This window comes from Phallusia mammillata, chromosome 4 (assembly GCF_965637545.1).
Source record: "Phallusia mammillata chromosome 4, kaPhaMamm4.hap1.1, whole genome shotgun sequence".
In the NCBI taxonomy this organism is placed as follows: domain Eukaryota; kingdom Metazoa; phylum Chordata; class Ascidiacea; order Phlebobranchia; family Ascidiidae; genus Phallusia; species Phallusia mammillata.
Genome location: NC_137255.1, coordinates 9,241,394 through 9,267,499, shown reverse-complemented (window position 1 = coordinate 9,267,499; position 26,106 = coordinate 9,241,394). Strand labels below are relative to the sequence as shown.

Here is a 26,106-nt window from a genome sequence, read left to right as displayed (position 1 = left end):
GTTAAATTCACCAAATATGTAAACACCCTTAAAAAATATTAAAATGCACAGAAACGCTTTTCAGATCAGATTTTTGCAGAAACGCTTTTTTTAGAACCAAACGTTTTTTGATCAAATTTACTTTTTGCCAAAAAAACTGCAGGATAGGTCGACTCTTTCATTAGTTTAGTACACATGTATATGTAACATCATAAAGCGCTCCACAAGGGTAAATGAACAAGTGCCCGCACAAAACAAACCAGAGAATAAAATACATAACATGTTATGCGATTTTCCAATCTTTCAACACTTTTTAATCATTACAATACAACACAGTTCGAATTAGAACATTCTGTTTTTAAGTCGAAACTTGCAGTTCAAGTGTTCAAAGTAACGTTTCCCCTTGCATCTCTCCTGATACCACCACCGTATCGACCAAGGTCTTTTCATGTTCTGCAAATTCGTCCTGCGAGTTGTTGCTGCTGTGGCCGGTCGATTTGGAAGAGTTGACAGGGCTGTTGCTTGCCAGGCATGTTGCGCTTGTAGCATTTGTCATTGGGGACGAATGTGGCAACTTCAGCTCCTCAACTCCTGATTGGCTGCGTCCCTTTAAGAACTTCGTATTGTTTCTGCAACAAGTTTGATTGTGTTGTTTGTTTTCTAGGTATTGGTAGCCTATAGGCCTATAACTAAAGACATCGCCCAACTCAACCATCTAAGTTAAAAGTTTTGCCCAAATTTTGGTCTTTCGTGATAAATTTCCTTCAAAGCGTCAACATCCTGCAAAACTTCGGTTTACAATACATGCAAAATAAACTATAAACTGCCGCTAGAGGTCACAAAAGTATTTATAAGGGCTGTAATTTAGAACTACAGGCTTACGATTTGCTAAAATTACAACTGTTATGACGGTCGTGAAAATGTCGGTTAAGTGAAATCAACTCAAAAAAACGTCGTCGGTTAGGTGAAACTGACAAAGTTCAATTATACGAGATTATGTTACTTAACTTATCAGAACGTCGGTTCAAAGATTTTAAAGAATAACCCACCGGTTGGTTCTGGGAACACTTGGTTCAGGTTGTCCACGAGCCGCTAGTGGCACGTGATCATCAGGATCGGGAAGCCCACAACACTTTCTGATCTAAAAACGAAATATTAGCTGGGAATGCTTTTGCCCAAGGCATAATTTAAGTTTTATTAATCCACCTGTATTGAATAACAATAATAAAACAGTTCGTTAATTTGACCCAAATAGAGCAAAATCTTTTATTTAAGAAAAAAAAACTTTAATCTCCTTTTTCTGATGCACAAATGCAAAACAATAACTTTTGTAATGTGAACAACCAATTTAAGTCATAAAATTAACGTTTGTTTCGGTCGTCAACAGATCGATTGTTAACTCGAGTTTTTCAGCGACCATGATATATATAATATGTAGGCTAAGTGGCAATCCTTAAGTAATTGCTTGTTGCAAATTCCTCTTTCAATTAAAAAAATGTTTTGATGGCATCTATAACTGATCTGATGAGTCTAATTCCGTAGCTTGGAAAGATTTTAACTTACCAGTGCAATTCCTTGCAATCTTACATCTTCTTTCATGAAGGCATACACAATTGGGTTAATGCTGGAATTTGTATAAGCCAAGCACGTTGAAATCAAGTTTGCCGTCTGTAAAACAAAATCTCAATTCAGGTTTACAAAATTGGACCGATTATTTTTCGGAATGCCTATGTGTATACACCTACATCAATGTGGAGACGTTTTCTTTCTTCTTCATCATTTAGGTTGAACGCAAGCATGAGAGTCACGATGTGATTTGGAAGCCAGCAAATGACGAATAAACTGATCACGCAAAGAATGAGACGTGTCACCTGAATCACAAATAAGAAAATATTTTTTTACATGAAGCATCTTTTAAAAACAAAACCAAGGTTTTAAATTATTAAAAATTCCAGTGAGATAAGGATTTGTATGACGAACCTCAGTTTAAACTTTTTCGTTACCCAAAGCAGTATCTGCCATCACATCAAACAAACACTGTTATGTTTTCGAACAACTTTTCTTTACCCGGTAAAAAATCACGTAGTCTACATGTAGATGGCAATTGTAGAGTCAATGCCACCTAAATTGTTGTTGTAAGCGTTACATGAATATCTAAATTCTTATGTCACAAATCTGATTGTTTTGTTACAAAGTATTCTCAATCAAATAAAAAGACCATTAAACTAGAAGAGAAAATTCGAACTTGTAGATTGACTATAAAGGGGAACCACGCCAAAAGTTTAAGAACCACTGGTCTAAAAAGTGTGGCTTAATAAAAATACAGTTTGTCAATGTGCTCAGAAAGATCACCTTGTGCTGTTTGTTGGTTATGTGTGACGCTGAAGTCATTAACTTCTTTGATCGTTTTCTGAGACTGAGTATTATGAAGATGTAACAATACACGATGACAAGAAACGGTAGAAAGAAACCCAGAGCAGTCCGAATTACAAAATATGCGTCCAAGTAGGCTTTTCCTGGCGGGAGGTACCAACTACATCTTGTCATGTTGTTGACTGGTTTCACCTGCAATGTAAAAAAGTAGGCATATATTAAACCTTTCGATTTTTATCTAAAGCAGTGTCCTTTAACCTTTTTTGAGCCACAGGGCACTTGATGCATTAAAATAATCGTGCGGAACGCCGAACGAAATTTTATAATGTTGCAATAAAATAAACAAGCTCACACTCAACTACTGCATTGCACTAAACAAGCAACAGACACAGGCGATTACAGTCATTATACATCGCGATGGAACATTTAAATTGGTGCTTTGTGGACAATTACTTTCATAAAAAGAGCTCATTCTGTTAAGCCAATAATTTTCGACAGGTGTTCCATAAAACAATATATTTAAACAAATAAAATCCTTGCCGAACACCATAAAATTGTTGCACACTAGTGTTTCGCGCAACACCGGTTAAAAATCACTGATCTTTTAGATCCTGTCATGCATACTAACAAGACACTGACGACAGCAAGGCGTTTCTGTGACGTCATAATAGATATTTAGGATTAATGCAACAGGTGACAAACAATCTAAACCAGCGTTTTCTAACCAGTGGACCATACAGTAGTTTGCAAGTAATTCCGAATGTGACGTAATAATTCCCTTTGTCTAGTAAACAATTTTTTTCTTGTGAAAGCTAAAGCTGCGGCAAAACTCTGGATGTTTTGAAAAAAAAATGTATTGATGCTTTGAAAGAATTTATTGTGTAAATGAAAAAAACTGTATATGGCCCTCGCTTGGTGTCCGAAATTGATCATCTGGCCCACCGACGAAAAATGTTGCACACCCCCTGACGTAGAACATGCCAAAAACGCATGTCCTGTCCTCTAGAAACACCCTTTGTTCCACGTCAATATATAGTCTTAGACACGACGTCATATTTAAAATTGCGTCAACGATTGATATTGATTAACATGTTGGGTCAACAAGTTAATTATAAAGGTCTCAAATATCAATCGGCGTCAGTAAACCCTTATCAGACTCTATTAGTTGCCATCAATTATTTACCGAGATTTTCGTAGTTAAAATTTAGCCCAAACCGTTTCACTTGCTGCAATTTCCTTTGCTTATCGCTTCATCGATTTCGAATCAATGGAATTAGCATTAATTATTTACTGTATACACACAGTGTGTCACAGCCACGGTCGATCTGGATGGCGCACGGTCAAATGCGATTACCGCCGACAAGCACCAAACCATTGGGTCGATTAGCCCAACGTATACCCGACCCCTAAAACAGTCAAAAATAGCCTAGAAAACATATGAAGTTAAGAAGGGGTCGGCAACCCTAACATTGGCACGCGAGGTGATTTTTCATGACACGTCAAACGATATGTGAGTTCAAGTTGCCTACTTTGGAACACTATATACGTATCTATTCATAAGTTTAATAATAAAAATAACGGCCCAAATAAATATAAAAAGCGACATGCCTCAATCACTGATGATGGCATGAGCATTTGGCAAAACGTTTGAACAAAAAAGCATGTCTTTTTTACGTCTATTTTGGCCGTTACTTTCATCATTAAACATACATTTAGGTTCGTCATTATTAAATTGCATTAAAAACCAGTTTACTCGCTTTTTTATGCTCGCTTTTGTTAAATTTCTGACTGATATTTAAATCAACTGGCACAAACTATAATTACAAAATAATGTTGAAACGCCAAGTAATCTTTTTCACCCAATAAGTAATTTGTCAAAAACTTGGTAAATTTAGCAAGCTTTGAACATTAGTAGGCAAAAATGTATGGAAATGATGTTGAATTTGAAATAGATTTTGTCTTTTTTTTGTTTAAGGGATAACCAAAAGCAACAACTCAAAACCTTTGCAGTAGAAACATATGTAAGCCGGCAGAAAGAAGCCGGTGTGTAAAAAAGAACAAACTATTGCAGAATGATTCACATTAAATTTTCATGACGTATTAATATCTGGAAAAAAATAGAATTTTAGAAACTCGTTACCTACCAAAAATACTTGTTAACCAATACTATTTGATACGAGATAAAAGAAAGGTTTTACAGGTAACACAAGTACGTTTTAAGTTGGAAGCACGGGTAAATATAGACTTGATAGTACAACAATGCGCAAAATGACGTTCTCCTCTTTTTGTGTCTTTAAAAAACACATACACAATAAAAATAGGAGAATAACATTAACTTGTAACCTTAAAAATCAATTGTGATTTCAAATCCAGCTGGAAGAAAATACATATAGATTTTGAATTGAAAATTATTTGATGGACTGCCAACAGTTGGTTTGGATCAATAAACGTATTTTTTTGAATAATTATAAAGCAGCTAAAACAAATCTATCCCAAGAAATGCAATTAAGGACATTTTTAAACATAGCGTAGCTAATTGATCACAAGTAAAGATAATTTGTGACCTTTATAACGAACAGTACAAAAAGCTTTATAGAAACATTTGCATCTTATTCAACTTATTTAAAATGTATATTATTCTAGCACCCGCTACATAGAAGTTTTGTAACCTTTTATACAGAACTTATGACATTATTTTAGCAAAAAACAGTTTCATAACACAGCATGCAGTTGCAGCTAATATTGCTTCCAAACTATGGAAAACAATAATAGCCTTAGGGCTTACTTCAAGTATACACACCACATATATTAAAGTCATCGTTGGAAGATGTTACTAGATGGTTTGAATGCAGAGATTGTTGAGAGTAACGACAGGTTTTAAAAAATATTTTTGAATCTACTTCACTTTGTTCTTGGTACTCGAAAGGGGAACTCCTGCACACAGCTTAACAGATCTAGACGAATTAAATTGACCACAAATTGCAAAATTAGTTACGGCAAAAGTTCCGTAACTGGCGTAAATTGAACCTGGTTGCGTTTGCGGGTTTTCGTGTGTTGAGGAGGCTGCAGTGTAAGTCAAATTCCGGGTACCATTCCCAGTCTTCAAATTAAATTAAGAAGCCTAACTTTGTTTTTGTACGATTTCCCCCCTGAATATTAAAGTGGAATACTTACTAAGAATTGGTGATTTCGGATTACTTAATTGTTTTTCCCTTCCCATAGCTTTTTGTATGACAGCACGATAGGCGTTTATATCTGAAGCCTAATTTCTCCGGCCAAGTTTGGGAACATAAAAAATGGGCCAGAACCGGATCTACATTCCAACTCTGTTACATTAGCATCGTGATTTCATTTTTTTTGGTCGTATATCTCGGGCCCGCTTCCAGCCCTTGTTTTACCCCAACCCAAACTTTGTCCATATTTTATCTTTACAATCCGCTATGCCTTCAGCAACCTGCCCGTCAGAATAGTCACCATATACAAGCAAGCCGCCCCGATGAGATTAAGGATAGACAAAGATGCGTTGAAAACTAATAAGATTATGATTTGTGTGGTTGGTTTCCCATTTTGGAGTTCTTGTGTTAAAATTGCCGCTTTTTACGTTACGTTTATGTGGTCACAGTCATCATTAGCGAGAATATGTAGATCCTGTATATGTATACAGTGTATGAGTCGTACAGTTTCAGCTTTTGATTTTAATTTTTACTGTTAGTTATACCTTGCGGAAGGCCAGTGCCTGTGATGCTATGAGGCTAGCGAAAAGCCAAATTCCAATGCACACTCGGATTGCATTTTGTGGAGTCCGGTAGTTTCGCACCCTGACAGCAAAAACCACTGCTAGGTAGCGATCTATTCCCATGGCAACCAGAAAGAATACGCTGCCGTAGAGGTTGATGAGAGAGAGAAAGCTCAAAAACTTGCATCCAAATGTACCGAAAATCCATCTGAAAATACAATAGAAATGTTTAAGTTAATTTTGTCATGTGTAGAAGATTGGGAATTAATTTCGTTTTGAAGAAAAATGTAAACATATTTGACTGTAAACCGAGCCAGTCTATTAAAATTTCCATTCATCTTATTTGGTGTGTCAGTGTGCCTTTATCATTAGACTGCATGGAAGCTCTTGACAAATTCTACCGTCTTTGTTAAAAATATGCGAGCGTTGGTTCTTCTTTGTCACTAAAAATGTTTTTTGTTACAAATGTTTTCAGTTGAAAAAATCTCTATCATTTTATGATGGACTTTAGGACAGTACTAAAAGCAATATCAATATTTCTAGTTTTGTTAAAATGAAATTCCCGTTACGAATTTCAATATAGACATAATAATATTGTAAAAATAGTTTTGACACACGAGTAAGAAAGAGTGAAATTCGTTGATTTAATTGAAATGATACGAATGTCCTAAAATTTTGTTATCAATATTTTACCGTGATTTTAAACTTCACTGATATCCACAATCAGATGAAAATTTTGACATTTCGGATGTGCTGATAGCATGGCAAATAACACAAAATGACGCGTAAATTAATGAGCGTTTGTCCTGCCTATCCTTGTTTCAATCTAGCTAATGTATCGTATGACATAAAAATCAATTTTAATGATTTGGGAAACAGTTACTAAAATATTTCATTTTTTTGGACGTGGTGTTTTCAATCAATCAAGCAAAATCAAATTCCTATGGATATGAATATACTTTTTTTACGCAAAATTTAATAACACTTGGTTTTTGATCATTTGATTTATGTCACCGACGTTTAAATTTCGGCAATGATTTTCATAAAAGAAGTCATAGTAGCCCCGAAAAAAAAAAAAAAATGGGAATTAAATCTATTGGTCTTAAAGTAGCAAATTCAATCGGACCTGATAATACGAGAATTTGTACTTCAAACACAATGAAACATTATTGCAGGGGTGGCCAACCGGTCAAAGCCTAAGAGCCAAATTTTTTACTGTGTTACCACAAAGAGCCGCATTATACACATGGGCACACATGTTCATTTCCTTACACACAGAGACCTGTGGTTAGCTAGAGTTATTCTAAAACGCACACCAACATAATAGTGACTTGTATGTTCACCATAACCCGAAAAACAATGGATTGTTATTTATTTTGGAACACGTTACAATATTGCTGTTGCTTTGTGTCTCATTCGCATTGTACGCAACAATGAGCAATGATTCATTGTTCAACAATTGAATATTTGTCATCATAATCAAGCCATTTGCCACATAAGGTTGCAGTTTCAAGGCAAGCAAAATTGTCATAGCTTTACTTCAAATTTAACGATTTCCGTACCAGATCGCCTCAAACTAACCAAGATATCCGCAGTGGCACCAAACGTCGACAACAACCTAAGAGCCGCATGAAACCAGGCAAAGAGCCGCATGCGGCTCGCGAGCCGCGGGTTGGCCACCCCTGCATTATTGCGTGTGATTTCCAAAAAAAATGTTTTTGTTGTAAACTTTTTCTATAATTTGTTAAGAATATTCTGTGACTAAGGATCAATTAAATCTGATTAAAACACATTGATATCGCAAGTTTTTCACAAAATTATAACGGCAAAACAGAAAAGGAAAAAAGTACGGCCTTCTGAGACCTTGGTTTGGCTTGAGGCTTGGGAAAAATTGCCAAACTCTGGTCTAAATGATTTTTACCGTTATGGTAACCTTGAATTTTACACATCGCATTTAGCACGGAATTTGATCGAAATGGTTTCAATTTACCTTCAAAAGGTTTTGTTATTTTAGGGCGTTTGTTTTGCTTTTAACACATCTGGTTTACCGCGTACTTTAAAAATTCATAAAAAATTAATATATGTTTAGTGGTAAAATTTAGAGAGTGCGCTCACTAGGTTGCATGTAGGACAATCGGCTTCATTAACGTATGCATAATTCAGGGCACTCAAATATTTTAATAAACATTTGAAACAATTTCCGGCAATCTTATACAGTCGGCATTTTTAATGTTTCTATAATAGTCGAGACAAACGGCCTAAACTAGACCCTAGCCTAGACCTATTTTCTAGAAAGTTTCTCAATACATATGGATGTGGTAACAAACATCCCCTAGGCCTAGAACATGGGTGCACAACCCGTGGCCATGTGACCGCAGAGACAAATTTATGCGCCCGTGAACATGTATATTAAAATATATGTACTGGCCGTGTCGTAAATAAAACTAACAAAATTTTCAAAGCTGCTCAGATTTGTGGGACTGGATAGAGTATTATTAGCCCAATAGCCAGGGTTGCCATGCCCTCCTTAAGCTTATTTCTAAGAAATGTCCTTGTTTTTGAATTGAGTATTTCGTTTTATTTTAAACAAATACAAGTCCACTCCCTGCTACAAATGAAAGTAAACCACGACCTAAACTGTCGCGAGTTACGCAAAGTATTTTCTATGAACAAGAAGTTACTGGAACAGATTTTATCTGGCTAAAAATATGGCATTTGACATGTTATGGCTACTATAAATGCAAACATTTGTAAAAACGTTTGTTTCTTTTAGTACGAGAATTCAATTTTTCGATTGTTCTTATTTTGGGGTCCTTGTCGATGGCAATCGCGCTATTAGCCATATGCGTAAGACTTTTGGTTCGTTCATTGTGTGCAAACAATGCGAAAAAACAGGCACCACAAGTGTCACAATATATATGACAACGTCATAAACAGTTAATACTGATGGCCTGTTCAGCTCGATCTGTGCACCAAGTTAGAATTATTCTGGACTTTTCAGGCGCCACAAGATGGTATATATATACATATATATATCAGATCAACTTATTTCTTCGTCAGTACCTATTTTCTGGCGTCAGTAATTGTGAAACAATAACAAGCTGGCAAATGTCGGCCGTTGGGGAGAAAAGGATTTGCGATGCGGCCCCCTAGCAAAAAGGTTGTGCATACCTCACTCGAATGAAAATCAGATTCATGACCTTAGATATTCAAATAAAACATTCAACAACAATTTGGATAGGATTGACTTATCGAATTCCCTTTGCATGGGCATAAACTTCCACTGGTGGCAAATTTCCCACCGGTTAAGAACCACAGCCCAAGAAAAAACCAACAAACCGAAGCAAAAAGCATAGACATGGCCAGTTGCGAAAACACAACCAAAACTTATGTTATCGAAGTAGTAAAGCTTTCAATACAACTGTTTTTTCTACGCTTATAATCCGTTGCGACACAAACCAAAAACTTGGCGGAACGGGGTAATCACTTTAAACTAGTTCCAATAGTTTTTATCAAGTATTGATTTAAGGCAATTAGTGCTATTTGAAAACATCACTTAGTGTGTTTTAAGAAGACAAAATCAATAGGCAAGTAAATCGGAATTGGACAAAATGTTTTTTTTTCTAAACCACATTGATATAATGTTCGCAGTGTTAGCAAATGTTTTAAATCAAGCTATTTGTTTTTAGCGGCACATTTTACAGACTAAAAACACTTAACTGTATTTAAAAAAGATAAGCAATTATGTGATGGTTGAAAATGCTTTTGGTAACAACAAAAAATGTTGTTTCAGCGTTGCCTTGCGCAATCGTATTACGTCATCAAGCAAAATGACAACAAGTATTTCGCGGCACAGAGTTTGGAAATTCTGTTCTATATCAATCCATTCACGCTATAATCTAAATAAATGTTTCTGGTTGTTTAGGTCAGTGGTCGGCAACCACCGGGCCGCGAACCGGTGCCGGTCCGTAAAGGGGGTTCGTTACCGGGCCGCATAAAACTTGATCAAGGTTCACATTGAATCAAAGTTGTAATACCTGTAATTGTTTTTCAGTGCTGAACATTTGTGGTTTTTAAAAGCCGGTCCGTGATGAAAATTTCAATTTCAAACCGGCCCGCAGTGCAAAAAAAGATTTCCGACCCCTGGTTTAGTGATTTTGTTTTCATCGAAAGTTTAATTATGTATTATAAAAATTGTTCAATGAAATTTCAAACGCTTAGCAAGTTCTCCAAATAAAGCTAAAATGCTTAGGCAGTTGATATTATAAACCAAAATGCCTATTTCAAAATATAATGTCCAATTTGGGCATCCCAAGGTAATAACAGAAACCACTGGGTCAAGAACTGCGGGTTAGAGCGAGTCCCCGAGGCGTCAACCACAACACAAACTTTGCCATTGGCTTGCGTGGATCTACCGCAACTCCCAAGATAAATTAAGCTAGTCACAGAGCAAGTGGAAAGAAGAACATGCAAACTTCATACATTATTCAGGCTGCTCTAATGAAGCGCTGATTTTACGTAGCGCATTTTCTGCTTTATCTTGTTAGATTTTAATAAAACAAGTCTTTTTTATAGATCAGCAGTTTGCCATTTACGATACCCATGTTCATTAACGTATAACAGTTTCGGGACATAATTTATGTTGCTAGAACTTTTACCTAATAGAAGAAAATGCATTTGAAAAGCCTTTGTTTGCCTAAAAATATGAAAGTGGTGCGTGCATTGCTGCCACAGGATGCTACTTTTGGATTGGATCGGATTGCGAGACAAAGAAGCGGACATAAAGAGAGACCATAACTTTTGGTGCACGTGAACGACCGGAAAAATGCCAAAGTTCAATATGCTCGTGCATTGACATTTTCACATAACAAGGTTTTTTCTGAATAATCGACGTTTCGACGTCCCATACAAGACGCCTTCATTAGGATAATGGCATTTCTTCAAAGACAAATTTCTTGAATGCTATTATCCTGATGAAGGCGCCTTGTATGGGACATCGAAACGAACCATCGATTATAAAACTGCTGGAAGAGCAAGGCACGTTTATACATTATGCCTGGCAGCAATAACTTATTAAAGGTTTTTCATTGATTACTTCCAAATGCTGTTAAAGGCGTATTTTATGTGCTGTTTTGCAACCAATGTGCTGCAACGAATTATAAGATGCTGTCTATACATAGGCGTGATAAATGAAATTTTAGTCTATAAAACCAGAATTGTAGGTATTTGACACGTTTTAATTATCGTTGAATGTGGTTGCTGATTTTTAACTACTTGCCGAAGATTTTTAATTTGCCAAAAATAACAGATAACATTAAGTATTATTTGCAAGTACCAATACTGCATTGGATATGAACAATCGCTAGTTCGCCTCTGATTACCTTCACGTACATATGGTCTAGGGGTGCACAACCTGTGACCTTGAACAAGTATATTAAAGTATATGCACTGGCGACAGTGAGGTAAATATAAATCTTTTGGGGTCTTAAAACTGCTCTAAATAGATTTTGTGAAACTGGAAATAGTGTTACCAGCCTAGTAGCCATATGTGCCGAACTTTTTGTAAGTCTTTTGTGAGCAAACAGTGCAAAAAACAGGCAACACAAGCGTCACAATATAGATGGTGACGACATACACAGTTAAGACTGATCGCCACATTGTTCAACATAATCTGTGAATTAAACTCAAGTAACTAGAAATCAAGAAAATAATGTGGGCTTTTAATGCCATTGGATGGTTTATAAATTAGATGAACCTACATTAGTAACTTATAAGCAAAAACAAAAATACATTGGGCGGTCGTTGGTGAAATAATAATCTTGGATGCGGCCATCATAGCGAAAAGGTTGTGCACAAACTGTTTGAAAACGCTCGTAAAATCAGATGTCATTGTACGGGTTTAATTCGTTTTTAAATTTCATTTGAGCGTGCATAGGTGGAAGAGAAAACCAATAAACCAGGCGTTCGTCTCCCTAATTTTTCTCTGGCCTAAGTTAAACCGCTAAGGGAGTGGATTATATTATTAGATTTATCGGCTAAACCTTATTAGGGATTAGGTAGGCCCTAATCTAAATTGCATGAACAGTACTTTTGAAAGATTTAATGATAGACCAAATGTTCATGCTTTTGTTTGTAAATCTAAATATAAAATGCTACGAATTTACAATCTGGACTAATTATTTTAACTAATTCGCTAAATTTTGCTTGACTTACAATATATCTCTGACATAGTTTTATCTACATGCAAAGGGAATTTTTATTTTGGTCCCAATTGGACTGCACCTGTTGCAATTGCTTACAATATGCAGCCGTTTGATGCCTTAGTCTTTGCTAATTTTGCGTTCGTTATACCAAAGTCTCTCAGAAACACACCACTGAAGGACAACCTAATGTGAAAGTAAAATAAATCGATGCATTTGTAAACTGTTTAGCTAGCTTTGCTAAAATATTACATGGTTTATGACGAATTGTAGTTATTAGCGCATTTTTAGCTACAACTTTTGTTAAATAGTTAAACAATTTCAGGGTATATTGGAATAAAATGTGTTTTATGCAAATAAGTTTCATTGAGACAATTATCATTAATTAAAACCAAAAAACTGCAGTTAAACGTATTTAGGAATGTAATGAATTTAATATTATATAGTTGTTAGTGGGGGGTTGCCAAATTTGGTAAGGATCTACTATTTGAGAATATTGTATTATACAAATCAACATCTTATATTTAATAAACCTATTCTCTTTGTACAAAGATATTTCTGGTGACTTTTTGTCGTACTGGCTTTGAATGACAGAACATGGTCAACGTTTGATTTAAAATTTAAGACATAGCCGCAAAAAGCTAAAGGCTGTCCTGATTTGATGATTTATGTAATAAGTGCTAGGGTGAGGGCGACGGTGTTTGATTGGCAGGCGCCAGTAGATGACGCGTGACTTGACTTGTCAGATTTGTCGCGAGTCCCAAAGGGAATTCTGTGTTTGTAATTGACTTCTTGCATGTTGACCATAAGTTTGACAAATCAATGCAGCTTGCGACCACTCCAACTTAAAAGCCAAATTCGGAGCAAAATAACAAAGATTACTGGAAACGCTGTATATACGGGATTTTTTTTGTAACATAATGATAAAACAAATATACCTCAAGTACAACTTTATATATTCACCAACGTTTAGATTAATGCTTATGCCATCATCAGTGATCTAATGTAGCTACAACATTGCGTTTTTGATCACGAAAATGTGCCTAAATCTTTTCAACAAATCGCCCTCGCACTATTGCTTCAATAAATACTTGTTCAGTATTTTTTTAGTTGGCAAACAGACAACGGAAAACCGCAAAACGAAAAAGAGCAACGTTATCTTTACATCACGTATGATGTTACGCCTTAGTTTTCCTAAAAATTAGGCAAAAAAGTTTCGTTGCAGTTATATCTTTGTAAAAACATTTCTAAAATATCAACAATCTCACCTTCCACGCAAAAATTGCTCAGTGGCCCAAAATGGCAAAGCTCCGACGAAAATAAAATCGGCGATGGCCAAGTTGATCACCAGAATGTTGGTAACCGATCTCTTGTTGCCTTGAACACGGCCCTGGTCCTGAAATATTAGGATGCCCAAAACAAAAGCATTTCCAAGCAACCCTATTGCACAGATGACGATGTAGAAGGATGGAACAACGATGTTTCGGATGACGTCAGGAGGTGGTGTTACGTCATCAGTTGATGGAGTTGTGCCGTTCATGACCAGCATACCCATTCCTAATTTGGTCATCACAGACAAATTCATGATGGTTTTTATGGTTATAGCCTACCCTAAAGAAATAGACAATAAGATGGATTTAGGATAATGCAAAACTACCAGGACTCTCACAACATTTTTCGATGTTACAAGCGATATTTTTGGAATTTTTTTACTGCACATTCAGAAACACAACCTAAACTGCTGTCCTTGCCTGCTATGTACGAAATTATACCCAATGCAACACAACATTGCGCAAAACAATATACATGCTTACTTGCACTGCAAAATAAATTGCACGGCCACAAGCATACATTTTAACAAACGTGTGAGTGACCGGATAAATACGTATTCGCGGCCGCAGGTTGTGCAACCCTGAAACAGAACAATGACTTCTAGACTAGGTGGTTTACCTGTAGTAAAGTTATGCACTCGAATGAAACTCTGATGTCTTGACCTGCCTTTTTTGGCAATTTTTACAATTAACGTAATTGTGGTCAAATATAACAAGTCGAGTATTTTTTACAAAATCCTACGTTTGCTATATAGCAGGGGTTCCCAACTGGGGGTACTCGTACCCCCAAGGGGTACGAGATTGGACATCAAGGGGTACGAAGCTCCTTCGCGACACAGCAGCTTTTCAAACTGATATCACAGTCAGTTTTGTTTTGGAATTGTAAATGATATTATGCCATTACGGCCCCTTTGTAAGAAGCCTCATTGTCTCATAACAATGCTTTTTTTACTTGCTGCCAGCAATAAACAACAAATAACAATGTTAGGAAGAAAATGCTCAGACATTCATTGTAGTCTTGCTGTAAATCTGCTACCTCTCGAACTAGAGAAATTGTTTTTATATTAAATGAACTGTCACTACCATTTTGTTTTGCGTAAAGGCTAGAATTTAATTTTGGAATATATATCTGAAAATTTCCATTATATTTTTTTCGGGGGTACGAAGAATGCTCTGACCTGACAAACGGGTACGAGCAGCAAAAAAGGTTGGGAACCCCTGCTATATAGACATAAAAATTTAACATGAAAAAGATTGTCGAATGGCAACATTTCATTTGTCTGTAAAGGTCACTCGTTTTATGCTTGCCTTTAATGACGCGTTTCTTAAAAAGTTCTACAGACTTAATATCTTGCAGCAGAAACTTTGGTTTGGAGAAAGATTCTCTTAAAAGCAAAACTTGCCTCGTTTATATCTTACCAACATCTAAACTACTAAAAGAACCAAACCTCTTGAAACGAAACCCATAGCTATAGGTTTTCCGAAGGATCAGAAATTTATGTAGACAGCATTTGTTGTCATTTGGGCTTATCTAAAATTCTATTCTTTTTGTTGATTATTTCGTGGCCTTGCAAAACGTTACAACACTATTTGCTGGTGCGAGACCTCAACGCCTATCAACGATGCTCCCTTTTTTCTTGTAGGCCTGCGAAGTTCTGATCGATTGATCAAGCGATGTTTAAAACGCCTGGCCCGAAGCGTGTTGGAATATTGGCATGCTGTCATGTGGGTAATTTGCTGGCGCTAAACAAATTGCCTCGGCGAAACTCTGTTTTAATACAAAAGATTTATGAACTGATTTCGCCTTGAGGTGTGGATCAACTGGTCAAGTCTCTGCAGATAGAGATTTGTACTTCGGTACGTGTGTAGACTACTATACACTTTCCATTTATTTGACTATCCGCGGTCCAAAGCTGACCACACGGTTCATAGGCTTTATGTAAGTCTCAGTAATACGAAAATCCTCGTTAACTTTATTTAATAGTCATTAACTTGTTGCAAGAAATTTCGCAAAACAAGCTTGTAGGATTACCACACACAGATTGATTCAAATGCAGTTATTGTTACATCACAAACAAGACTAATATTACCAAAATCATGTGCAGACAATTGTCTTGTTTTGTTCCTCGTAAATTAAAGAATGTTTGGCAAATGAGGCTGTACAGTTTGCACGATCTGACATCAATAAAATATGTTAAAAGACCATGTAAGCCCTTATTGGGAGACCAAAGTTTGGAAAACCCCTTGTTATCACAAATTAGGAGATAATTTTAAGGCAAACATTGTAGCCCATGTATTAAAACAAAGTTTGTGTTTTTGACATGAAGTGTAAGATAATATTTTAAATGACTTTAAGTGGACCTGCGAAAAGTTTCATTTCGTATGCAGGACAAACATTACAGAGCGTCTATTTGCATAAAATATGACTTAACAAGCTATACCAGTATGTTGTTTTGCATAACTACAATTTAAAATTGGGACTGTTACGTTTTTGCCTGCAATTTACATTTAAAATAAATCGCAAACGAGAAAATGTGTTTTCAAAGATCATAAATTGCAACTTTGTTTGTGTGAACTTCATGTTTGTATGTATTGGCAGTTTAACAGACCATAAAGACCCTGTGTAAGTGTATGTGAGCTCATAAACGAAGCAATTTACATGAATAAATAATCAATATTAACCACCAAAGGTTAAAGAAAAGGCAACTCCGAAGACATCTTGACACCAAATCTTGATTCAACACTTCAAATTTGTTTACTTCACACAAAAAATCAAACACTTGGCCACACACTGTCTGGTAGAGCAGGGGTCCGCAAATACTTTTTGACGCGATCCTAAAAAAATTGCTCTAAATTCTCGCGACCCAAGCATTTAGTTAGCATGTAAGTTTGTGGAAAATACTAAACAACTAAATGGGAACCGCATGCTTGCACAGATGCGCTTAATTTATTACATTGTTACATAGACTGTATGTAACAGTTACATAGTCATACGTAACAATGTAAAAGCTAATTAAAAGGTTGGAAAAGCCGAAGTTCATTAATGCCGTAGATGCGATACTTATGTTCATGGGAAATTCAAAATATTTCGCGACCCAGACTAGAAGGTCTCGCGACCCAAATTTGGGTCGCGACCCACTATTTGCGGACCCCTGTGGTAGAGTGCCAGGATATTATGCGTCGCAACTCGCAAGAATATGCAAACAATGCTGCATTATTCAAATTCCAGAATTTTTTGTTAGTTAATTGCTTCAGAAAGCAAAATTACCCGTTAACAAAAAGAATTTAAACTACAAACTTTCAAGGGGCTTATTATTGCCTTCACTGTTTTGAAAGGTAAAATAAGAGATACAGACAAGACAATATACTCGAAAACAAAACATTACGACAAGCCTTTTGTCGTTTCTATTTTTGTTATAAGTCGACAGAAGGGTTGTTGCTACTTATGTATTACTCGAACACATTAGCTTAGGGTGGACTTGGATGATGGAGGACCACATTACTAATTGCTGGCTTGCTTGCTTTAAACAAGCGAGTACATTATAGCACTGTCATGAGGACTAATCGAAATTAAAAATAATAAACACTAACACCTTCTAAAATCTACACTATTACATTTGTTTCATTAATTGTTTTTGAAAACCTTTTTGCAATCATTTCAGCAACTTACTCAAAACAAAAAAACTCACCTACCTTGTTGTACACATTTTCTGTTTTCTACATAATAAATACATGCTGACTTTCATTGTACACCATACAAAAAGAACTAATATTCCTAACATTACAGTTCAAAGTTGCAATTATAAATTCTCCATGTACCAACAACAGCCCAGTGAGATACCTGTTGACAGACTAGGAACGTGGCTTGAGTAGACCCGTTTATATTAGGATTTTTCTGCGGTTGGAGAATTAGTTTTCATAGGGCTGGAGTAATTCGACATCAGTGAACTCGCCTGACATGGACCAATCGATTTGCCGCATTTCGCAAATTAGCGTCTGTAATATGTTTACGTTGGGTAATCAAATTTTCCACAGGGGCGTTCTTATCCTAATACATTCTGTCGTTAATTTTGCTAACTAAGCCTCATAGCGACTTGTTAGGGAGACTTGGTCTATCAAGGTCTAATTAGCATGGGGTTGTTAAATAACCTACTATATATGTGCGTATATGGACAAATAAATTTAACAAAGGGCACTGGGTCATCTTACGCACTCTTCTACTGTCGCATAAATTTTTATCATGGAAAATGCGAGATAATGCTTGAACAGCATTAAAGTCAACATTTCTAAGTCAGCGCAGACAGTTTAAAATTCATCAAAATCATAAACAAGTGCAGGAAAGTATCAAGACCTTTGATTTTATTTTGCCTTATTATAAACGCATAAAATTTGCCCCGCGAAAAACTTTTCCCACAAACTTATAATTATGCTAACATTAGTCTTTTAGGTTTTTAGTTATTTAAATACTGTTAAAGTCCTCGATATTAAAACAAACTCTTACTGTTGAACGAGAACTACCTACAATGCGTAAACTAAAAAAATCAATAACATGGTTTAATCTATTTACAAATAAAACTCACTTTAAACTCTAAACCTCCATTCACCTCACGTTGAACTGCAAGAATTTTCCCAAACTTTCTGTACAAGCATTATCTAGAACAGTGGTTCCCAACCATGGCCCATGGCCACGAGCTGTGTTCCGGGGGGCCACGGGCGTAAATTCACAAGAAACACCCACTAAAAGTCATTTTCACTTTAACTATATTCCCGAATTTAATCGACTATTTCACATACTATTTGTTTATAGTGAGGTTTATCACGCTCATTTACTCTATTAGACCTGTTTAAGGCCAAAATTAATATCGCATTCCAACGCGAGATTGCTATCTACATTTTAAGGGGGCCACAGGTCCTACATGGTAACTTGAAGGGGGCCACAAGGCCAAAAAGTTACTTTGAGGGGGCCATGGTCCACGAAAGGTTGGGAACCACTGTTCTAGAACAATGTGCAATCTTTTCAACCACAGTCCCACATTCGCATAAAGTTTATGCCATAAACCACAATCCCTTATGACCATTCGTCGTGGACAGACATTCATTAAAAGCTGGCATATGAAAATCTACCATCAGTTGCTTCTATTTCTCAGTGTTTAATAATTCATGCACCAATAAAAACCAATGCATATATATATGCATTAAATTCGTATCACAGTTAATTGCCAATGAAACCTCTATATAGCCGCAGTTTACATAGTTCATGCCTAAATCCTACATGACAGCCTACGGTGGAACTATGATATGCCATTTGGGCTTAAACTTTTGTACATCATGAATATTTTACACTGTCTTTTTCGCGATTCATTAGCGCAATAAATCGACTCTGTGTAATGAGTACATTTAAAAGCATAGCATATGTCAGTATTCGACGTTTTTATGTCGGTCAACCTTGTCTTAATGCACCTGTGACAAACGACAAAATGCTTTCCTTTGAAATTTCCATTATCTTGTTAACTTGTACAGTAAAAGTATTTTTTTAGTACTGAATAAAGATTTTTCGGAACAGGCCTCGTTTGCCTGTACGTTTGATCGCATATAAAACATTGTTTGGCAAAAAACTTTTATTACCTAAAAAACTGTTATGGTGTGCTCCTCAACAAATTTGTGCCTTCAAAAAAAGACCAAGTCGAAACGTTCGTCACAGAATACAATACAAAGCACGGCTAATGCAAGGTTTCTTTTCTGATTAGGAAAATAAACCACTGCCGTTACAATTGTTTTGCACTTGTTTTAGAATCAGTTTATAGGGGTCCGATTAAAAAAACTGGATGCATTTAAATGGAATCTAAATATCGCTCGTTGGCATTTCTTAACACAGTAAAAAATAATTCTTCGAATGTTAAATCAAAAAATTTAATAACTTGTGGTGAACTTTCATCAATTCGCCTTGTTTTTTTTACTGCGAGTGTTTTGAGTCACACTAACTTGTAAAAGTTTAAAAAAGAAGCATGACTCTTACATAAATACATTTAAAAATATTTGACTTACGAGTATATGTGCTCCCGAACCCTGAGTTGTGGTGTATTGTAGAGAAAAAGATTGGCTAATTTTTGATGTTTTTGGTCGGTTATGAAACTTGATCGGGCATTGATTTCATTCAATAGCAATTCTTGGTTTCGGTCAATTTGTTTAAAAAACGTTTGAGTTGAAACCGAAATTCTGTTACAGTTGCATATTCAACAACCACACGCAGAAGTTACTATTTCTTCAAACAAAAAGTTGCCATGCACTGTCCTGACAACAGAAAAAATTAAAATCGGATCAAACTGGTGAAATATTGATCAATTACAAAGCTAATGATCTTACAAATAGCCATACCACTATAGCATGTCTGTTGTTTAGTTTAGCCCAGTGGTTCTCAAACTGTGCGTCGCGACGCCCTGGTGCGTCGTTTCAATTTTCGAAGGGCGTCGCAAAAAAGTTTTGTTTCGTGGCTTTTTGTTGTTGTATCAATTAACCCAACTTTAATAATAAGTTTCCTCATTAACTTTTATTTGCTGGTGCGTCGCAAGTCTAGAAAAACTTGTCCAGGGGCGTCGCAACAAAAAAAGTTTGAGAACCACTGGTTTAGCCTATAAGAGTCAATTTAAAACCCATGTTCTCCGTTCGTAAACATTTATCCGATACCACGCAGATATTTGGACTTTAATTGGACCAAATTACCTTGTGCAGTTTGCTGAAACCACACCGGATTTTTGGGTAAATTGAATTTTACTGCCGACACATGCCCACGAAAGGCCAATGTCAGGTCATGAAGACTAACTAATGAATTAACTGACGGTCCGTTGTACGTCGATTGGTGCTCCCGAAAACGTTATTCTTAACATGGCACGAAAGAAGCTCGCCGTGAAAATAATATGCAAGAATTCAACTAACTAATGGCAAACTCTCCTCCAAACAAACACCAAAATCTAAAACCTTGGTCTGTACAAAGCAATGTTTTACAGTTCTTCCATAAGCCTATACCGACGGGTTTAAATTCGTTTTACTTTGGTCTGACGACTGACGATGTAAGATTTAATGATTTGTTTCCTTTAGGCTTAGTTATACATTATTCACATTCCCACCAAGCGTAGCAAATCAAACTCTTCTGCTGTGTTATTAAAATATAATGACCGTTTGTTACCCTAAATGCAACCAAGCGTGTCCAGTGTATTCAATTTGTTCTATTTATTTTGTTCACTAACAATTCAAGCACAATATTTTTATGTGAATAAAAAGTCTTGTTTAAGGAGTGGTTAAGAACATGTAGGGAAACATAGGTTACTGTCAGTGATCCAGAAAAGTCTGTTCTTCGGGTTGGGTAGAGACTTTGTTTGAACAAAGCCGACAGAAATGTCTATGCCCTGTCAGATGCATAATTTATGTACATGCTACAAATGTCAACAGCAAATGTCATAGAAATACCACCGATTGTGTTACTGCGTTTGAAATTCCATACACACCTTTCGGGATTGGTCACTGGATCTGTGCCATGGCGCAAATTTGGACTTCGGCGAATGAAATATGGACAAGAAGTGTGTAAACAAAAGAAAAATGTACATAATAAGTGTACAAACTTAAGCAAAACAACTTTTCATACATAAAAGGAAGTACAAAGTTTTAAAGACTATTGCCACAAACCAAGATCTACGATTTAGAATCAATGGGTTAAGCGGCATCTGACCCTCTGACAGGCAGCATACTTACAGACCAGTGGTCCTCAACCTTTCGTGGATCATGGCCACCTAAAAGTAACTTTTGGGCCTCGTGGCCCCTTCAAGTAACCCTGTAGGACTAGTGTTGGAATTCGGTACTAATTTTGACTTTAATCACGTCAAATAGAGTCAACAAGAATCCTTAGTCGTTAAAACTAGTGATGTACCGAATCGGCGAAATTTCGATTCGGCCGAAACCGAATATTCGGCGGTTTTACCGAATAAATTCGGCCGAATCAACCGAATCATTTATGAGTCATATAACGTCACGCAAAGTCGTACGCTGCGCGTTTGACATGAAAACACAAGTTTATCTATTTGACACTTAGTGCAGAATGGTTGTGTTTCGTCTGCATTTTAGTTCTGTGGGGTTTAACATTGCCTCAAGCATGATTGCCAACCCGACAATGAATTACTGATTTTTTGTCTGCACTGGGAAAAGCGTCAATATGTTAAAAAATATAATGATTGACGCGATTTTCGTTGGTACTAAGAAGAAAGGACACGTTTAACGCTTTAAATGGGTGCTCGTAAAACATTCGGTTTCAGCCGAATCGCAACAAATTATTCGGCCGAAACCGAATCTTTGCAAAAATAGCCGATTCGGCCGAATAAATTCGGCAAACCGAATATTCGGTACATCTCTAGTTAAAACCTCAATATTGACAATTAGTATGTAAAATAGTCGATTAAATTAGGGAATAAAGTTAAAAAGGAAATGGCTGATAGTGGGTGTTTCTGGTGAATCTAAACCTGTCCCCCCTGGGGGGGGGGGGGGTCTTCTCTGGACCCTGGTTGAGAACCACTGTTATAGACCAGTGGTCGTCAACCTATGGGTCGCGACCCCAAGTGGGGTCGCCTAAACTTTTTCTGGGGTCGCAATACGTCGCTTTAATTTATTGCATTTTAAAATTGATTACAGAAAATAAAACTAATATTATGTTCTTTTAGATCGCAACTTTTGCTCTTGTTTTGTGTTACAGCTTGCTACCTCATGTTGCAATTAAATCGTGGTAGTGAAAAAACACAAAATGACTCAACACTATAAGTTTGTATTATTTAAGGTGACACCAGAACGAGTGAATAGTTATTTATGTAATGTACCCAACTATGTCAAATTTTTCTATTCCCGTTTTCAACCACGTGGCTGTGTGAAGCAGGATTTAGTGCAACGAGTGTTTTAGAAACGAAACATCGTAATCGATTGGAACTGGAGCATGACATGCGGTTAAGCTTGTGCAAAGTCAAGCCGCGGCTTCAAAACCTTGTGGACAGTATACAGGCGCAACCATCTCACTAACAGTGCAAACTAAATGTTGAACCATTTGACAAGTTTGTGTTCCGAAAATTGGGTTTCTGTCTATTCGGCGGTTTCTGTCTTAAATGAAACACTTTTGTATAGCCATTTTTCGGAATATTTTTGTATCGCCATATTTGTTTGTAATTATGTACAGTTTGTGAACTTGTTCTTTCGTTTCAGCATTACTTAAAACATTTTTCTCAGTGTTGATAAAAATGGGGTCGCATGCAAATTCTGATTTCATTTTCCCTTAAATTGGGGTCGCCTATAAAAAAGGTTGAAGACCACTGTTATAAACGATCACTGCTTTTTTCAGATCTACGATTCGTTTATGATGTTGTGTATTTGTGCACTAGGCCAGACGAACTGGTGTTAAAAATGTACTGACAAAATGAGCAACTTGTGCTCATTTCGGAAGTAAGATTCGTGAGCCCTGAAAATAGAATTTCAATGTACTTGACAGTTACGCGCAAAGACAGTTCGAAATTTTTCAGGTCAGCACATTTATGGCCTAGAAGTTGCTCAAAAACAGTTCATACATGAAAGCGTCCTTGTCTTAACGTATTAATCTATTGATTACATTACGGTACACGGCCTTTATACATAAAGTGCTGTAGCTTCACGGCAACGCTGCCTCTGGGGAGCAGAAAATTTAATAAAGGAGATTTAGCTGCCTCCTGGGTGTTTCAAAGACAAATGAGAATCAACAAACTGTAAATCTTTTCTCTTGGATTAATCTTTTGGATTCAGAGGATTAAAAACCTCTTGAAAATGCTTATCGACCCCTACTGACCAATCATCTGATACGACCTTTCGTCTCTAAAACGGTTGATTGGTTCCCAAGTCGTCACAAGACTGTAGGTAATGGCCCTAATTGGTTGGGCAAATGACAACTGTCATTCGCATGTGCAAAAGGTGCATTAGACCCACGGTATTTTAAGCTCTATATACGCTACACCAGGGGTGGGCAAACTACGGCCCGCGGGCCGCATGCGGCCCGGCAAAGGAGTTTATGCGGCCCGCCAAATGTTAGCAAATTTTAAAAAGAAAGTTATTGAGCAACGCTGAATAGTATTATAAGCACAGGCGTAGAGTTTTAAAAAATACCGAAGGTGCGACTTGCCGATACCTATACCATATGCAGAATCTGTACCAGTACCATACTTTGGAACTATAAACACAGATACGTTTTACATGTTTTAGCCTGTTGTTTCTGCCACGTTATTATACAAATCGTCACTTGACACAATTTCTTCGTTCGATAAAAGTAAAAGCTATTCACGTTTTCAATTACAGCCCACTTTGCACTGTTGACGCCAAAACTTTGGTCACTTTGGATCAAGTTTAGGAGTACATTGCAAACGGACATTAAACACGGCTTTAGAATCGTTAACACAGACCCGCTCGCGTTGTTTAATGTTGGCGCAAGGAATTTATTCACAAAAAAACGTGGTGTAGCCTATGTTGCAAGAAAAGCCTAATTGTAGCGTTTCAACCAATGTTTCTTCAAACAAAGTGATAACAAACGTATTTGCACATATCTGAAAATATACTATGTTAATATTTTGGGCTAAATCAGGGGTGCGCAACCTGCGGTCGTACGACCATATGCGGCCGCGGAGACGAGTTTGTGCGGCCGTGACCTTGTATGTTAAAATATATATACTGGCTGCCGTGACGTGACTAAAAGTATTTTGCCAAATATTTCGATTTTCAAACTGCTAAAACGAGATTTCGTGAGACTGGCCATATGCGCAAGGCTTTTTATCCGCTTATTGTGAGCAAACAATGCGAAAAGAACAGGCACCGTAATCGTCACAATACAGATTATGACGTCATAAACAGTTATCTCCATTCAGTTAAACTTATACACCTGAGCATTTTAGGCGGCTTTAAATGGTATATATATATATATGATATAAATCTATTTTTTTACACCAGTAAGTAATTGGGGGCCGTTGGTGAAATACTATGCGGCCCCATAAGATTATGAACATTTGAATGCGGCCCTTGCACTGAAAAGTTTGCCCACCCCTGCGCTACACACTTGGGAAGAAGTCTTAACGAAAGCACAACAGTCATAAAAACTAATATATACAGTAACATATTTTTGCTAGCCACCATTTAACTCAAATGAATTCACTAAAGATCATTTGCCTTGCGGTACCCAATGTACCTATCATATGAGATTTGTTTTACGAACCAAAGTAAACATAGAAAGCAAAACCAACGCTCTGGTCAGGGTATGTCAATCCTTTTCGTTACCAAGAAAACCCTAAATCTTAACGCCCACTATCTTATCAACATGGCGAGTTTTTTGGTGCTGTTTGACACCCACCCTTCTTAAGCATAACAATTTGTTTCGTCGTAAGGTGGGTCGTATATGCCACAGTCTTTTGTTAATTTATAATTACAGCGCTTTCTTGATTATCCGCGCCTCAATTAAACGACATTCCATTTTGTGGTCCCTGATAAACAGCATTATGAGGTGACAATGTATGTAGGAACAAATTCTTGTTGGACCATTGTCTAATTGCGTTTCTTGTTAAGATGGAAGCAACTGTTTTAAACTCATCATGACAAATTCGTCAGTTTGATGCGAAAAAGCAAATCTTTCTGCAAAAATCAGTATTGGTAGTCATTTTAAAAGTGGTTTGTTTTCTTTTTGGTGAGAATTAAATTTTTTTTATTAGGCGCGAGGATTACAATCAGAGAGTCGAACTGCGTGTAATGTTGGTTCAGGCTCGGTTCGGGTTCACTATGTTTTGGTTTTAGGGCTTTAATTCAGGTTTCAAAAATGTGCACTTTCGGGTTCGGGTTTTGTTCCAGTTCGGGAAAATTACCCGGTCCGAACCGGTTTGTGGTTTTTAAACTGGGTCAAATCCGTTTGTTTGATTTATATTTGTATGTCAATAAACTTAAAATGTTGAAATTAGTGGTTTCCATCCGGGAACAAATTTTAAAACTTCGGGGGTGGAACTTACTTGAATTTGTCATGCTGCGGTTTGCAAATACACACTTAAGCTCTGCGAATATAATCTGTGAAGTTTGATATGGACCCAATTTAAAATAATCTTTGTTAGGTTTAGCATTTACTATGGACAAAGTGTTTTGACTGTTATTTGCTTTCATCCTACGCATCGTCACATCTCTGTGACGTAAATAAACGGTATTTCTCGAGGGAATTCGAATGTGCTGTTTGATTTGACACACACTTCTTACTGCCTGCATTGACTAAAAGGCATTTTTGACATCGACACTGCTGAATGACGCGTATCTATCACACTAGCAAATTCCTCATGGGAGTTTAAGCCAAACTCCCATCTTTAACATTTTTTCTGAATTGCTGCATTGCTGGTTTAAGAATTATGCTATAGCCTCGTCAAGAACAATAGGCATGTTTATGGGTTCGCCTATTCAAATACGATTTAAG

General features: G+C 36.7%; 1 protein-coding gene across 1 annotated transcript; it reads right to left on the bottom strand.

The window, feature by feature from the left end:
- Positions 1-246: 246 nt before the first annotated feature.
- On the bottom strand, positions 247-13,895 carry LOC145225245 (somatostatin receptor type 5-like). Its single transcript, XM_080091929.1, has 7 exons — positions 13,557-13,895; positions 6,071-6,296; positions 2,332-2,544; positions 1,725-1,850; positions 1,543-1,647; positions 1,029-1,120; positions 247-608 (listed from the first exon to the last, which is right to left on the bottom strand). The coding sequence occupies exons 1-7, from the start codon at positions 13,871-13,873 to the stop codon at positions 365-367; spliced, it is 1,323 nt and encodes a 440-aa protein (XP_079948055.1). The 5' UTR covers positions 13,874-13,895; the 3' UTR covers positions 247-364.
- Positions 13,896-26,106: the final 12,211 nt, after the last annotated feature.

What these genes read in the sequence shown, in the direction of transcription:
- LOC145225245 (XM_080091929.1), bottom strand. Translation starts at nt 13,873, where the DNA reads ATGAATTTGTCTGTGATGACCAAATTAGGAATGGGTATGCTGGTCATG. An exon ending in GAGCAATTTTTGCGTGGAAG is followed by an intron (nt 6,297 to 13,556) that starts GTGAGATTGTTG and finishes TTGTATTTTCAG; the next exon opens with ATGGATTTTCGGTACATTTG. An exon ending in AGTGTTCCCAGAACCAACCG is followed by an intron (nt 609 to 1,028) that starts GTGGGTTATTCT and finishes AACTTGTTGCAG; the next exon opens with AAACAATACGAAGTTCTTAA.